At 45.4% G+C, this 16508-nt stretch overlaps 1 protein-coding gene across 8 annotated transcripts in view; it reads left to right on the top strand.

Annotated features, from left to right (window-relative positions):
- The window catches only part of KANSL3 (KAT8 regulatory NSL complex subunit 3), a 596819-nt gene that overhangs the window by 237915 nt on the left and 342396 nt on the right, over positions 1 to 16508 (top strand). For all 8 annotated transcript variants that reach the window (XM_085634440.1, XM_085634436.1, XM_085634437.1 and 5 more), the window contains exons 9-10: positions 8897 to 8968; positions 9966 to 10040. In XM_085634440.1, coding sequence (XP_085490566.1) covers positions 8897 to 8968; positions 9966 to 10040 — 147 coding nt within the window. The remainder of the gene's footprint in view (positions 1 to 8896; positions 8969 to 9965; positions 10041 to 16508) is intronic.

Here is a 16508-nt window from a genome sequence, read left to right as displayed (position 1 = left end):
AACCTGGGAGAGTCTTCCTAGTCTTTCAGGCGAGGAAGAGTAAAGGAAGTGGTTTGAAAGTTGTAGGGCCTACTCTGTATTACATCCTACTGTCCAGGTCAGTCCCTTTGGGGTGATGGCCTATCTCAACAGATTCAGGCCCTAATTTCCAATGCTCCTTTCCTAGTTATTAAGTGTCTTTACCCCATCTTTTTAGTTTGGGTTCAGAAGTGCCTACTTCTGCAAATTCTAACTTAGCTAGGTCAAAACCCAGCTTACCCACACAGGTTACCCACAGCTTGAGTAACCTCACCATGACCAATAGGGTCAGGGGACGGAGTTAAACGTAGATAATACCTTACTCTCTATTTGTGGTTATGTGGGGGAGCAGTAATGCTTTATCAGAGGGTAGTGTTAAGCAGTTGTTGTACACACTTAGGCAAGAAAGGATGTCACACACTCCAAGACTGAACTCGGAGCAATTTGTATAAAAAATATTATTTAGTTATTTTATTTCTAGAACCAAGCCAAGCCTGGTGCAGGTAAGTGAAGTAACCAATGCTCTAAGACCTTGTTTTTGCAACAAACACTCCAAAAAACCAGGAGACACTTGAACTGTCTTCAATGAACAGCAGAAAAGTAGTCCGACAAAGGACACAGGCATTGTTAGCCCATAGGCTGCATTGAAAGCTTAACAGCATAGAAAATAAAAATAATTGCAAGCATAAACTGCCACCGTGCCTTTAAGGCAGCCATGACCTCCAGCTTCCCATCATGCCTCAGGGGTGACAGTTAGGTCAGTTGTTCTTTCCTGCTCCTTCAGTCTGGGCCCTGGTATTTCAGCCCCACGTTTTTTTGACTATTCTGTCAAAAATGTTCCTTTTTATGCTATAACTTGTTTTATTTCAACATCTAACATCTATTGAAGTAAGGAATTGCCATTTTTCTAGCAGAAATTTGGATTTTTTCAGTCCGAAGATGCCTTCTCTTTTTGATCCTTGCCCCTCCTGTGGTAAAAAGAAGGCTAAAACAGATTCCCATTCTATGTGTATTCTCTGCCTTCCTGAGTCTCATTCCCCTGAGACAGGCCAACACTGCCAGAATTTGTCAAGACGCATTTTCAAGGAGAGAGAAAGAATCCATCTTTATGGTCTGTCTGAGAAGAAAAAAGTCTACTACCACCAGAGGAAGATCTCCTATGAGGCAAAAGGAGAAAAGGCCCAGGTTGACTTCCAAAAGGAAAGTCCCAATTCGTTCTTCTTCAGCTTAGGGCTCGGTGTCTGAAATGGCTCCAACGACGAAGAAATAGACTACGGCACTGCCTTCGACAGCGAGATCACTGTAGAGGGTTTCTGAGCATCAATCACTGTCGAAAACTTTGAAACATAGAAGTATTTCGAGTCATACTCCACCGTTGAATCTTCCGTTACCGTCTACCCTGCGACGGTCAGCATTGCGGAGTCAATCTCAGTTGGTGCCGGCTCATCACATAACGGCGAGACATCGTTCTCTGTCATTGCTACGGCGATCAATGTCAAGGCGTAGTCCTCCGTTGCTTTCAATTAGGCGGCGGTCAACTTCGAGGCCTAAGTAGACTATGAAGGCATCCAGAAGGGGATCAACGTCGAGGCATACTCTTCCATTGCTGTCAACAAGGTGTCGGTCACCGTCGAGGCCTCTGTCAACCATGACTGTGTCCAGAGGAGGTTCGACGTCAAGAAGACACTCTCCTCTTGTGTGTGATGTTTAAGATCAGATCCTCTCAAGGAAAATCTTTCGTTTCTACTTTGTTATGGTGTGTGGCAATGATATGCCTGTATTGTATTCATTTGAAAATGGTAAATAAAGTTAAAAAAAAAAAAGATAAGAAGCCCATTGGCTAATACCTGTCACACCCCTTAACCTCTCTAAATTGTGTATTTAGGTGGCCCCCCTAACACCAGGAACTGAGATTTGACAGATCAAGAAAAAAAGGACACCAAGAGCTGAAAAAAAAAGAAATAACTGAAGACTGCTCTGGACTTCTGCCGCCAAACCCTGTCTGCTGCATGAAGTCTCGACAATCTCGACCCAGCGGCTCGTCCCACAGCTGAACAGCTTCCAAGAACCCTGAGACTGCCAGCCCATCACAAAACGTGAACCAATCCCCTTTGGAGTAGAGGAGGTACTCCCCTGCCGTCTTCAGGCACCAAAACGCAAAGTCTGGTTTACTGCTTTGCAGCTCCCCAACCATCCCAATGCAGCAGCCCCACAGTAAGAGGACCCTGTGCTCATGAAGTTACGATCTGTCCCCCTCCTCCCCACTGAGTGAGAGGACACCAGGACAAACTGGAGCTTTGCAGACCACTACCCGGGGTACTGAACCCCTGCAGTAAGCAGAGACTGCGAGAGTCTAGTCCCGGACTCCAAGACAAGGCAGCCGTTGAGGGACCAATGGTTACAGGGCCTAGCTGACCTTTCTGCTCTGCACTGTTGTGTAGTTACTATAAGACCTATATAGGATCAGCGTGTGAGAAAGTGCCATCTTTCTTGCATGGTATGCCCCCACCTGCCAATCAGGGACCCAGGGCCTATGTTTCTTCCCTAAAACCTAAAACGGCAAACCCTGGCCACATGTCAGCCCCTGGTAAATGGTACCCTAGGTACCCAGGGCCTTGTGACCAGGGAAGGCCTCTAAGGGCTGCAGCACTTATTGTGCCACCCTTAGAGGCCCTGTACCCTAACACAAACATACTGCCCTTGCAGGCTGAGTGTCTGGGTACAAGACAAAAAAAAGAGTCGACATGGCCCACATCCCTGTGTGCCATGCCCGCAACCTACACTGCCCTGGCATACATCAGCCACCCCTCTAGCTGGGTGCCCTATGCCAGTGGTGTGGGCACAGGAGCATGAGCCCTGTGCCCCCACAGTACCCAGGTAAATTCTTGGGCATTGTAAGTGCAGTGCTGCCATTTAAGAGTATATGGTGCTGAGAGCTCGTCAAACACGAACTCCACAGCACCATAATGGCAACACTGAAGACTGGGAAGTTTGGTATCAAACTTCTCAGCACATTAAACCCGCACTGATGCCAGTGTGGGATTTAATGTACAAAGCACTACAGAGGGCATCTTAGAGATGCCCCCTGAAACCTGACCTACAATCCACGTCTTGTCTGAGAGACTGCCTAGGCTGCCACACGGCAGACATGCCGCTCTCCTGGGCCTGCAAAAAGGCACATCCTGGGCGAGGTGCTAGGTCTCCTCCCCCAGGATGGGCAGGGGGAAGCTTCAAAGGCATGCCACCTTTGTGAGCTTCTCCAGGCCACTTGCTGTACCCAGCAACTGGCCCCCACTGGTTCTGACCCCCACTCTGGTGGGAAGACTGGCCGGAAACCCCAAGTAAGGACAGGGGTTGTGCCAGCCTCTGCCAACCCCACCCCTCAGGTGGGGGAGGCGAGGTGAAGCACATCTCCGGGCTCTCGCCATCTTGAAGATGGGAAGCCCTGCCCAATCAGGACTAGGGTACTGCCCCCCTCCCACAGGAGAGTGGCAGGATAGGGGGTGTACCCACCCCAGGGCAGGGACCCATTGGTCCCTGCCCTTTACCTACCTGTAACGCCGCTAAATCTAGTATTTAGGGGCACCCTGAACCTTCCTTCCTCAGATTCCAGATTCAGAAAAAGCAAAGAAGAAAGAAGACCTGCCGTGCAGCTGCTAAGAATAGGAAGACACCAACTGCTTCGGCCCCAGCCCTACCGGCCTGTCGACCCTCGAACCTCCTCCTGCTAAATCCCGGCACCTCCTGTGGCCAGCAACCTCATAAACCCCGGAGGACCTGGCTACCTTGTGACTCTGAGCATCTGGGACTCCCATGAGCAGTGGCTCTGCTCAAAGCAGGTTTCTAACCCCTGGCATCAGCCCGGAACCGCGAACCCTGCACACTCTGCACCCGCCAAGCCTGGCCTGTGCCGGAGTGGACAAAGAACCCGAGGACGTCCCCCCGGGGACTGTGACCCCGAATCCGGCACCCAAAGACCCACCTCGATGCTCCTGACGACGCCTGCAGCCTCAGAACCAGGGACCCCCCCAACCGCGAACAACAGAGGGTAAGATTTCCCGACCTCAAAAGGCACCCCTGCACCCGGCACCCAGCGGCCCCCTGTGACCGACTCCTGGGTACCTACCTATCCTCCAACTACCCAACTTACCTCTCGAAGTGGTGGTGGCACCCGAAGAATCTTCGTCCCCGAGCTTGCAGCCTTTGTTCGTCCTTGAGCTTTCCCATTGAAATCCATTGTGCGCCCGAAGGCTCAAAAGCACCCTGCACCCAGCCGCCCGAGTGGCCCAGGCAGTGCAACTTCTACTCCTACCTACTTCCCCATTTGCCCTGAGCTAGTGACCAGGAACCCAGCTCCCACAGCCGCGTGGCCTGCTAGTCAGCAGCCACCAACCAAGGACCCCCTGCCTCCCATAGGATAACATTGGGCCTAACTCACTCTGCACCCGGCTGCCCCAGTGCCGCTGAGGGTGTAACAACTGTAACAACCTGACCCTGGGAGACCCCCGAGTCGGTGCCCAGAACCTTTACTCTGCCAGTCGAGTACTTACCCAAAGCCCGATAACTCACTTTTCTTCCATAGGGTAACATTGACTGGTTTCTTCTGAAATTTCTTCTAAGTGTGGAGTTTCTAAAACTTAAAATATTCACCTAAAATCAACAGAGTAACGAAAACGGAAATACTCACCTGCTATTAGGAGAGATCCCAGCTCTGGATCTTGGTGCCCAGCACTGACCCTGAAAAGTACTCACAACCGTACTTACCAATAACCCAATTTTCTTCCATAGGAAATCATTGACTGTTTTTCTATGAAATTTCTTGTGTGTCGATCTTACAAACTTATAAATATTCCTTAAAAATCGCCTGTATAACTTAAACGCAGTTTCTCAACTGCTTACAGATGGTACACTAGTGCTGGATCCAGGATCCAACACTGACCTAGAAAAAGTACCCACATCCCCACTTACCTGTTAAGTGAATTTCCTTCCATAGGATAACATTGGTAATTTGATCAGAAAAAGTTTCGAAGTGTCAACTTTTAAAATAGCAAAATATTGTTTAAAAATCACAACAGTAACTTAACCGAATTTACTCACTTGTTTCCAAGAACTGTCCCAGGACTGAATCGAGGATCCAGTCCTGGAGTTAGAAAAGTAATCCTGAAAGTAATTAATTGCATATAACTTAAAGTTCCCATTGAGCTCAATGTATTATTGTGTTTGAAATTGTGTTGCCTATTGCAACAACCTGTAACTATTACCTACAAAAGACAATTGCATATTGCTAAAGTATTTAACTAAAGCATCTCATTCTGAGAAAGTATATTTTGATACCTATTGTTGGTTCTAAAATAAAACCACCATATATTTTTTATATAAACCATTGGCCTAGAGTTCAGTTCTTGAGTGTGAGAGACCATTTGCTGACTGAGTGTATACAACAAATGCTTTACACTGTCCTCTGGTAATGCCTTACTGCTCGACCAAGCTACCACTTTAGAGAGTAAGGTTATATCTAACTTTAACCTCTGCCAAACCTCTGGGGACTGTGGACTCTGTACACACTGTACCTTTCTGGGAACAGTATACACTGCGCATTTAGAGAACGCACACTGCAGGACTGGTGTCCAGACTGATTCCAGACACCCTCACCGGGTATTTTGGCCCATGTACCAGCTAGTTCACAATGCCACTCCTCTTACCACGGAGGGAATAGTTCTTGGCAACTATCGAACATGACAACTCTGATCCCTCAGGACCGTGGAAACAGTAAATTACTTTTCGCTCAGTCACTCGTGCTCACTTGTTCTCAGAGAGATACACAGAATAAACGGTTGGGACGTTTTCAATAAGTATTTATTGAACAGTCTTTATTCTAGCGTAAAATAAGTGCACTGAAATCACCAGTAGACAGTAGCATATATAAAAGAGTAGCAGCACTCAGAAATTAAACAGATGGTAGGGTTCTACCAGTTTGCTAAAATCATAAATATAGATGAGTATATAAAATACATGACAATAAAATGCGTACTCCCACGACGCACCCTAACTAGATATACCTAAGTGTACTTAGCATGTGAGTAGGTGTATAGCCAAGAATCCCTCTAGGAAAAAACCATCCCCATTACCTGATGTGAGACTGCGGGACCCCGTTCTGGTCTCGAGATGAACACCCCGCGATGGATGTCAGACCACTGCGAGCTGGAGTATCTGCATGCAGTAACCTCAGCATCCCGCGTCAGTGTGTCGGCGTGGAATTCGTGATCTCGTCTCCTATCTCAGCAAGATGTGGTGTTTTATATACCCCAAGGTATCCCCAGGGGTTCTACCTTGCTGTGCCAGTGTCAGACTCAGGATGACGTTGGGAATGAACTTTATACACAGTTATTATGCAGGAGATGATGGTCCTGCTGTGATTCCAAGAAACTAAGAATCCTCATGCATAATTTATGAAGCCAGTGTTTAAGGAAAAACCCTACGTACTTATGTGTAGTATTGTAACTGGGTAAAAGGTCAGTCCTCCTAATACGTTATGTATGTAGTATAGGAGAGAATGTAGGTGAAGGGTTATGATGATACCTAGACCTATATCAGGGTACCTATATAACAGCACCTGTGTGCCCCAGCACGGGTGCCGACTAACCAACTGTGCTTCCTTGTCCCCCAGACCCTTGATACCCGAGCCCCCTGTTGGGAGTTCCCAGAATTGTCCCCAAGTCCTCCTCTGCAGCCTATTTCTAGGTGGCCCCCCTTCACCTTACCGGCATAGCGTGCTCAGCTACCAACTTGACCAGCACCTCTGCAACCAGACAACCCAGGGAAGGTAACAAGAAACTGCTAGTAGTACTTTGGCCCGTTACGACCCTAATTCCCTAAGGAGAACCTCAGAAACAGGCCGTAAATATCTGTATGCTTTCTATGCCTTGTCTGCCATAGGAAAGCATTGTGCGTAAAGGCGCAATTAAGTGAATATTTTACCATCCCTCTAAAATCTATGTTTTAAAAAGTTCTTATTTGCTATCGAAATTGTTAGTATCAAAATTTATATAAAAATACAACTTATTTTTCTAAATTGGTTTCAGATTTATTCTTGAGCGTTTGTCTAATTTTTTGCCTCTGTGTGTCATCAAATGCTTAGCACTGATAAGCCGCACTGCTTGCGTACACTACCACAAAAGAGAGCATTTGGGTTATAATTTGTGCCTCTGTAACCTAACTAAGGTTTGCCTGGACTCTTTTCACTGTGTACCTCTTTTTGGTCCACTGTATAAAGAGCCAGCTTCCTACAACATCTGTCTAATAGGGTCACCTGCGGTGAGGTTAGTGCAAGATTCCTTTGTGTGCAGTGGTTACCACAACATCCCCTTTTCAGTACTACTCGCCTCCATTTTCTGAAGTAACCTCCTGCAGTTGCAGATATTCTCTCGGTTTCATGATATGGACATTTAGAGGTCCATCTCACAAGTGGCCTTCAGGATAGGGGGTTTTGTATAGAAATGTGACCAGTTTTAACTTCGTGATACTACAAATTGTCCATGTGATAAGCCACTTAAAACACACTGCCTATGCCCTTGCTCAGGAGTGCAGGGAAGAGGAAAGTGCAGAAACGCCAAATACCTATGATTGTTTCATTGGCAGTGGTTTAGATAACGTAGGGATGGGATGTTTCAGCATATCCATTTGTGTCAGGGCACTTGGTACCAGTGGGTGTTGCCAAAGATATTCATGCCAGTTTACTAATCAATTGGAATATTTAATTGCATACTGAATGCAAAAACCTAAAATCTCCAAACTCATTCGACAAGGTAAAAACTTAGCAAAGTTAGACAAAGCAGCTTTAGAATGATTGTGATTTCTGTTGGTTTCCAATAAACACTAGCTCTTTGATATCTCTGAGACATTGGTACAGTCCACCCACTGCAAGAGATTCCTGTTAGAATAACTAGTAGTCTTCTGATTTTGTCTGGAGATAAGATATTTGTCATTTTTTTTTCAGAAGGGCTTTGTGAAACCGTGCCAGCAGCTTAAATTGGCATTGCTTCAATATGAAGCCATTGGAGGGAACTCTGCTTCATGCAATTTTTGCAGGGTCAATTAGAGAGGAGTCCAGCTTCACTATTTTGTCTCTGTTTTGATAGAAATTCACATTTAAAAAAAACTCTTTAAGATCTGCGATGCCGGACCTCACTATTTTGCATGACTTTGACCTTTAATCATGCAGGAAATCAGTCAAAGGCTTACTGCTGTGCAATGGGAGAGCCATAGGACATGCTTCTATAAGTGTAAGGCTAAATGTTTGGTCTTAGCCTAGTTCATCTTTAATGTTCTCATTTGATTTTGGTGAGACAATGCAGTAAGCTACTTGTAGACAAAGAAATCTGTCACTGAGTTGGGGGAGAGGGGTTTTGGAGTAAAATCTAAAACAGCAGATGTGATGTTATGGACATTATGTGCGGGTGCAAACTAGTGCTATTGTAATCTCTTTGGTATGTTGATGGAATCCTTCTCCAATAGCATGAAAAATGCAGTCCACCCGCTCCATGTCCTTGGTCAGGTTATCACTGCCTTGCGCACGGTTATATGTGGAGGGCAGCAGTGCAATACAATGTACAGTCCATTGTGTGCATAGGATAAAGCTTTTAGTTATGACAAGTTTAGTGTCACTTATTGAAAATAGCGGCCAAGTGCTGTATGCAGAATTAAATGCAAGACTGACCATTCAATCCTTTTAACACTGCCCTAATGTATGACCACATCAGAAACCCTCCTCCGTTTCTCAGCAGGTCACTGAGTTACATGTCTAGAGGAGGCATACTATTGGTTAATGAACATGTAAATCAATAAAGACCACTTTTACTCTTTTTTGCTTCTTCTACAGATCCACAGTCATTTTCCGCACAAGCCAATTATTTTAATTGGTTGGAACACTGGAGCTCTGGTAGCATGCCACGTAAGTCTGCACTCTGGGTGCACTTTTATTTCGTTACTGGGAGATATAATGATTGTGCCCATTTTAATGCAGACTGATGTCCCCCTAGACCCTCCACCCCATGATATTTCCTTTTAGTTTCAAGCTCTAATGAGAGGAGCTGCTGGTCTATTTTTGAAGAACATTTTTTTTGCTTGTTGAAAAAGTGTTGTACTTGCAGAATTGTGATGTGTAATAACTAGTTGAGACTATGTTTCAAAAGCAAAAATGTAGTGAGTTACATGCAGTTGGGACTGTAATGTGACACTGTACATTTTTAACATCTTTACAATTTTAAGTGCACAAAGTGTAAAGGCGGTGTTCCTCCTGTGTGTGGTTGAGTGTTCTGAAGTTATCTGCTAAGATATGACACTGAGCTGAACAATTCTATTGTCATCTATTCTGACCTGCATATCAGAAGTACGAATCCTGGCACGACCAACTCAGGCTTCCGCCCGTCTGAGTTAGGTAAAATGATATCAATAAATAAGGTACTAGTAACTTATTATTTATAGTGCTTAAAAATGTCAAAGTGTGAAATGAAGCACTATAGAAAACATTTGTTGTTAATATTGTAATTGCACAATATATTGGCAGATGGCAAAGCTGAGTTTAGAACCTTAATCTCTAGGCCACAGTCACCAATTTATCCCGAAGACCCACACACTTAAGTTATACTGCTGTGGAACACCCTTGTTTTTGTGATTTTATTGCAACAGTGCATGTGTTTTGGTTGGTTATAAGTTATTTGTTAGTACTCATGAATGTGTAAAAGATGTTCTATGTCTGATTTAAGATGTGTTGGATTTTACTAGTGGGCTCTGCATGTTGGTAACTTGCACAGATGTTTTGTGGGCTGTTTGTTTGTTTTTGAGTATTATCGGTCAGACATAGGTAAAGTTTGTGATATTAAGAGAAGTTTATTTTTATAGGAGGGTAAACTGTGCTGAACGGAGGTACCTTTTCTCTTTCCAAACAGGTTTCAGTCCTGGAGTACGTTACTGCTGTGGTGTGTTTGGGGTTTCCTCTGATAACTGTAGAAGGCCCCCGCGGGGTAAGTTTTATACGACTTTGTAGCTCTCCAAACCTGATACTCTTGAAGAGATGTCTGACATACCAGTGATATGATTTTACCTGAAAACCGTACCATGGGCATAGGTTTTTATTAAAGGCATGTCTGGCATGCGATGGAAACTGTGTCATGCATGTCAATCACACCGTTTAAGCTCTGCAGGTAAACAGGAATTTAAGAAGTGAGTGGGAATTGCTGTTTAGTACATACCAAGCCAGTTTGCCATATGAAGAATGCAGGAAAGCATCACAGATGTAAAGAGACTTGGGGGAGCATGGGCGTGTGACTGGAAACTGATCTGAGGCAAAAGTCAGACTGAAGAAGTATGAGATTTCTGTAAAATTAACGGCTAGTGAAGACATGATACATCAATACCTTGTGAACATGTTAACAGAAGGACTAAACAAGGGTGAAAGAGAAGAAGTGCAAAGCTGTTAGTAACATTACTGGAATGTGATTGTACAGTAAATTGATAAAGAAGAGAAGACCGAAGGAGATAAGAGATGCAAACACAAGCTATCACTAGGTGACACTGTTTGCTATTTGAGTGTGACCTGGGAGAAAGCAGAGATCAACCCTCGCTGTGTACCCTTTTTCTCGGAGTCATCCATCATCTTTATGTGAAAAGAGATCTAAAGTAGTAATTGTGGATAAAGAACTATACAACTCCACCACAAATTACTGACACTATTAAAGGACTCTTACTCAACATAAAAAATTGTGTTGAAGCAGTTGATTACAAAAAGAAGGCAGCTCTTTATTTTTATGAAGTAAGAGAAGCCTCACTGTGAAGACAGTTGTTTTGAGGACTCCAGGGAAAATTCAGATGATTTAAAGATTGAGGGGTTGGGACAAGGAAATCGGACTGGAGGTACAAGGCAGTGTAAGGCATGTGGCATGAGGGGTGGGGTGGCATGGTGTATAAACTGAGACAATGGACATATCTCATGAGCCTGGCTGTACTGATGGAGAAGCTAGCAAAAACTTAATGTTCGAGGCATATGAGCTGCAGAATTCACACTTTGTGCATAGATCGCCATCTGGTGTTGGGCTCGGATTCTGGCACCTTGTTGTTGTCTTGGAAGGAGTCTTTTGTAGTCACGAGATAGGGGACTGCTCCCTTGGACGATAGTGCGCATGGGCATCGACTCCATCCTCAGACTGTTTTTTTCCGCCATCGAGTTCGGATGTAACTTCGGTGCTTAGGTTCGGTACGTGTTATCCAATCCTTTTCGACGCGCAAACCATCGCAAACTTGACGGTATTGTTTTAGTTCGCGTACCTTTCGACACGTAGCTCAAATACTCTATTCCGGTCATCAACGCGGGCCTCTGGGCCTATCAACGCCTTTTGGGCCTACGGCTAATGGAAAGGACTCCATTCAAAAAATGCCCCCAGTGTGGAGCTAAATTGCAACACAGTGACCAACACAAGGTCTACAACCTCTGTCTCTCGCCTGAGAACAAGGAGAAAACTTGCCAAGCCTGCGCCTCCTTCCGGTCCAAGAAGACTATTCGTGAACGCCGGGCCCGACGACACGTTATGGCGCAACAGGCTGCACCGTTGCTAGAAGACATCTTCGATGAAGGCCCCGATGTTCCGGAGGCAGAGGATTCGGAGGATCTGGACATCGTTTCCGAGGCAGACGACTTAGACGACCACACCATTCCAGGTCAACAAGTGAGTACAACTGCCCCTACCCCACCCGGAAAAAAGAAGGCTCCGGTCAAGACTTCACCTGCACGCCCCAGTCGCGACTGAAAGAAAGCTTCAGAAGCTGCGCCCCCATGCCCACTCCGAAGATGAAGGAAAAGCCTTCCGGCGGCTGGGGACCGAGCAAGGTGCATGTCAGTGCCTCAAAGTCGGAAGCACATCCTACTCCCACAGTCTCCAAAAAGGCCTCGGCACCGAACACCTCTGCACCGAAAGAACAAAAGGCCTCGGATCCGAAACCAAAACACTCGGAACCGAAAAAGATTTCCGACTCGCCACCGAAGTCGAAGGATCCAAAAACCCCTTCAAAGGCTCCAGAGCAGAAATCTAAATCCCGCTCGGAACTGAAAAAATCGGCACCGAAAGCGACTATCGAAGAGGAAGAACTTTTTCTGCCAGATCCCATCAATCCAAAACAAAAAACTCTCCAAGTGGACCCTAAGACAGGCCATATTGTCAGCGTTCCACATAAGAGGAAATTGGACAACCCACACATCTCTGAGGTGCCTGTGAAGAAAAGAAGAAAAGAGACTGTGCAACTTCACCCTTACAACCCTCTTATCCTGTTCTTCCTACTACACCTTCCTCTGCTCTAAAATCTCACATACTTCCCCCTTATTCACCACCAACACAGGATGATGATGATGATTTAGGGGGTGGGGAGGCAGCAATGACCCTTTTACTGACCCTGACACATGGGATGACTGATGACCCAGTAGATCCTCCAGACCTTTCTGATCTCATCCCCCCAGATGACAATATTGGCTTTAGTCAGCTCATTGATGGGGCTGCCCAGTACCATGGTGTTCAAATGCATTCGGACACCACAGAGGAAGGCTTCCTAATAGACACTTTTGCACAGTCACAAAAGACAGTACAAACTTTACCCATGTTAAAAGGCGTCATTAAACATGCCCCAGAGATATTTAAAGACCCTGTAAGGGCTAGAATTCTCAATCCTCACCCAGGCAGCTAATCACTGGAGAATAGCTAATGCGCAGGCAATACTTGCTAGGTACGACAAGCTTGAAAGCCTAATGCAGCATTTGTATGACCAATATAAAGCCAAAGCTAATGATTTGATCCAGGAGGGCAAATTAATAACCAATGCATCAATTAAGTGTGCCCTCGATGCAGCAGACACCGCATCTAGATCCATCAACACTAGTGTGTTACTAAGAAGACATGCCTGGCTGCGCATTTCTGGGTTCAAAACAAGATTTGCAGACTACTATCCTCAATCAGCTGTTCAATCACAAACAACTTTTTGGCCCAGCTGTGGATACAGCTTTAGAAAAAATGAAAAAGGACACGGAGACTGCTAAATCAATGGGAGCATTACAGTCTCCATCTACACGCGGCTTCTTTAGACGCTCCTTTTATAGAGGAGCATCCAAAAACATCAGTAAAGACGCTGCTTCTTCCTCCTATAAAAGATCCACACAAACATCCCCCAACAAGGGATATTTTAGAGGTGGTTACAGGGGAAATAACAATAAAGGTAGAGGCCGAGGTAACAACAACACTTGCGCCTCTCCCACTAATAAACAGTGACTTCCCTCCACTCCCTCCAGACCATTCCATTCCAATCTGGTCGAAGGGACACTCTCACAGTTCCTACCTGTCTGGAAATCCAAGACTACAGACAAGTGGGCAAGACAAATTATCCAGTATGGTTACTGCCTGGAACTTAGTGCAACTCCCCTCAACATACTGCCCAAACAACGTCCCATGTCCACGGAACATCTGACGCTCCTGAAACAGGAAGTTCTCTCACTGCTTCAAAAACATGCAATAGAACTAATTCCCTTACAGCATCCGGGAACAGGAGTTTACTCCCTGTATGTTCTCGTCTCCAAAAAAGACGGTACTCTAAGACCAATACTGGACCTCAGACCTCTCAATCTTTACATACAATCAGATCATTTTCACATGATCACTCTTCAACAAGTCCTTCCACTGCTTCAACAAGGCGACTTCCTTATCACACTAGACCTCAAGGACGCCTACTTCCATATTCCCTTACACCCTGCTCACAGGAAATATCTACGGTTCACAGTGGATGGCCAACACTATCAGTTCAAAGTTCTGCCATTCGGGGTGACCACGGCACCCAGAGTGTTCACAAAGTGCCTTGCGGTAGTAGCAGTGCTCTGCGAAGGCTGCAAATCCATGTATTTCCATACCTCGACGACTGGTTGATAAAAGCCAAGCCATACAACCAATGTGTTCACCACACTTATCAAACTATTCAGCTGCTACACAGATTGGGGTTCACAGTGAATTACACCAAGTCACACCTTTAACCCTCCATCCTACAGCAGGACCTAGGAGCCACAATAGGCACTTCCAAAACTATAGCATACCCCAATCCAGCCAGGATAGCCAGTATGCAAACCCTCATCTCCAAATTTCAGCCCCAACACTGTCTTCCAGCCCAATGTTTATGCAACTCATAGAAATGATGGCCTCTTGCATTTTCATTGTAACTCACGCAAGACTTCAAATGCGCCCTTTGCAGGAATGCTTAGCACGTCAGTGGAACCAGACTCAAGGTCAACTTACAGATCTGGTGTTGGTGGACAGCCGCACACATCGCTCTCTGCAGTGGTGGAACACACAAAACTTTTCCAGAGTGCGGCCGTCCCTAGAGCCAGTTCCACAGATAGTGCTAACACCGGACGCATCACTCACAGGGTGGGGAGCCCATCTCCTAAACCACACAATTCAGGGCAAGTGGACCACTCAACAAAAACAGCTCCACATCCACCACCTAGAATTACTAGCAATATTTCTAGCGCTAAAGTCATTCCAAGTACATCTCCTCCACAAAACTGTCCTAGTATGCACGGACAATATGACAGCAATGTATAACATACAAAAACCATGGAGGAACACACTTGTTGAAGCTGTCTCAACTGGCGCAAAACATATGGAGATGGGCCATTCCACAAAACATGTATCTTCTGGCAGAACATCTTCCAGGAGTAAACAATCAGATTGCAGATCTGTTGAGTCGTCCGACTCAGCAGATACACGAATGGGAAGTTTTTCCCCAAGTTCTGCAACCTTTTTTCCACATGTGGGGTCACCCAGACATAGATCTGTTCTCCACACACGCAAACTCAAAATGCCCAACCTTCGCCGCCAGGTACCCACACCCGTTGTCCAAGGGCAATGCGATATGGATGAACTGGTCAGGCAGATTTGCATAAGCTTTTCCGCCACTCCCACTCATTGCGCTAGTAGTACGCAAGCTCAAACAGTAGTCTCTCAAGATGATCCTGGTTACTCCCACATGGGCATGGCAATCATGGTTCACAACGCTACTCAAACTCTCAGTAGTTCCACACCAAAAACTACGTCTCTCCCCAACGCTGCTCACGCAGAACCATGGAGAGATAAGACACACAGACACAGCACAACTGAATCTAGCAATCTGGCTCCTGAAATCCTAGAGTTCGGTTACCTCAACCTTCCACCCGACTGTATGAATATTATTAAAGAAGCCAGACGCCCCACTACAAGAGCTTGCTACGCCGCTTAATGGAAAAGATTTGTAATTTACTGCAATAACAACACAATTGACCCGCTAGATGCTTCAATTCAAAACATAATTTGCTATTTACTGCATCTACAAAGATGCAATCTGGCATACTCATCTATAAGACTACATCTGGCCGCCCTTGCCGCCTACCTACAAAACAGACATTTGTAATTGTTTAAAGTACCTGCAATCAAAGCCTTTATGGAAGGCCTTAAAAAGATAATTCCACCAAGACTGCCACCCTCTCCAGCGTGGAACCTAAACATTGTTCTTACTAGACTCATGGGTCCCCCATTTGAGCCATTACACAAATTCCTTACATGGAAAGTAGCTTTCCTTGTCGCAATCATCTCTCTCAGGAGAGTAAGTGAGATCCAAGCTTTAACCATAATACACCGTAATGAGGTGGTTCTTAGGACAAATCCAAAATTCCTTCCCAAAGTAATCTCTGCTTTCCATCTTAATCAATCAGTAGAGGTACACAGTATTTTTCCAAAACCCCAATTCGGTAGCGGAAAGAGCTCTTCACACGCTTGACGTCAAAAGAGCTTTGCTTTATTACATAGACAGGACTAAAGCCTTCAGAAAAACAAAATAACTATTTGTAGCTTTCTCTCCACCTCATAAGAGTAACCCCATCTCCAAAGCTGGAATTGCAAGGTGGATAGTCAAATGCATTCAAATATGCTACCAAAAAGCTAAACGTACATTAACAATTCCCCCTAGGGTGCATTCATTTCGCAAACTAGGGGCTTCCATGGCATTCTTAGGGAACATTCCCCTAGAAGACATTTGTAAGGCAGCAGCATGGTCTACTGCACACACCTTCACCAAACACTATTGTGTAGATGTGCAAGCGAAGCAACAAGCTTCTGTAGGCCAGGCTGTTCTTAAGACACTTTTTCAAACTACTGTTACCGATACAGGTGACCACCGCTATGGGAGACACTGCTGTACAGTCTATGCACAAAGTGTGAATTCTGCAGCTCATATGCCTCGAACGGAAAATGCTACTTACCAGCATGCATCTGTTCTTGGCATGTAGAGCTGCAGAGATTCACACGCCCACCCACCTCCCCAGAACCTGTATCTGTTCCAATATTATCTTACTTAGATACATTCACATGGACATCTTTTCTGTTTCTTACAAACTCCATCATTTCCCATCATGGCGAAAAACAATCTGAGGA

This window comes from Triturus cristatus, chromosome 11 (genome assembly GCF_964204655.1).
Source record: "Triturus cristatus chromosome 11, aTriCri1.1, whole genome shotgun sequence".
NCBI classification, from domain to species: Eukaryota; Metazoa; Chordata; class Amphibia; order Caudata; family Salamandridae; genus Triturus; species Triturus cristatus.
Note: the sequence above shows the minus strand (reverse complement) of the source record. Positions and strands in the feature narration are given on the sequence as shown.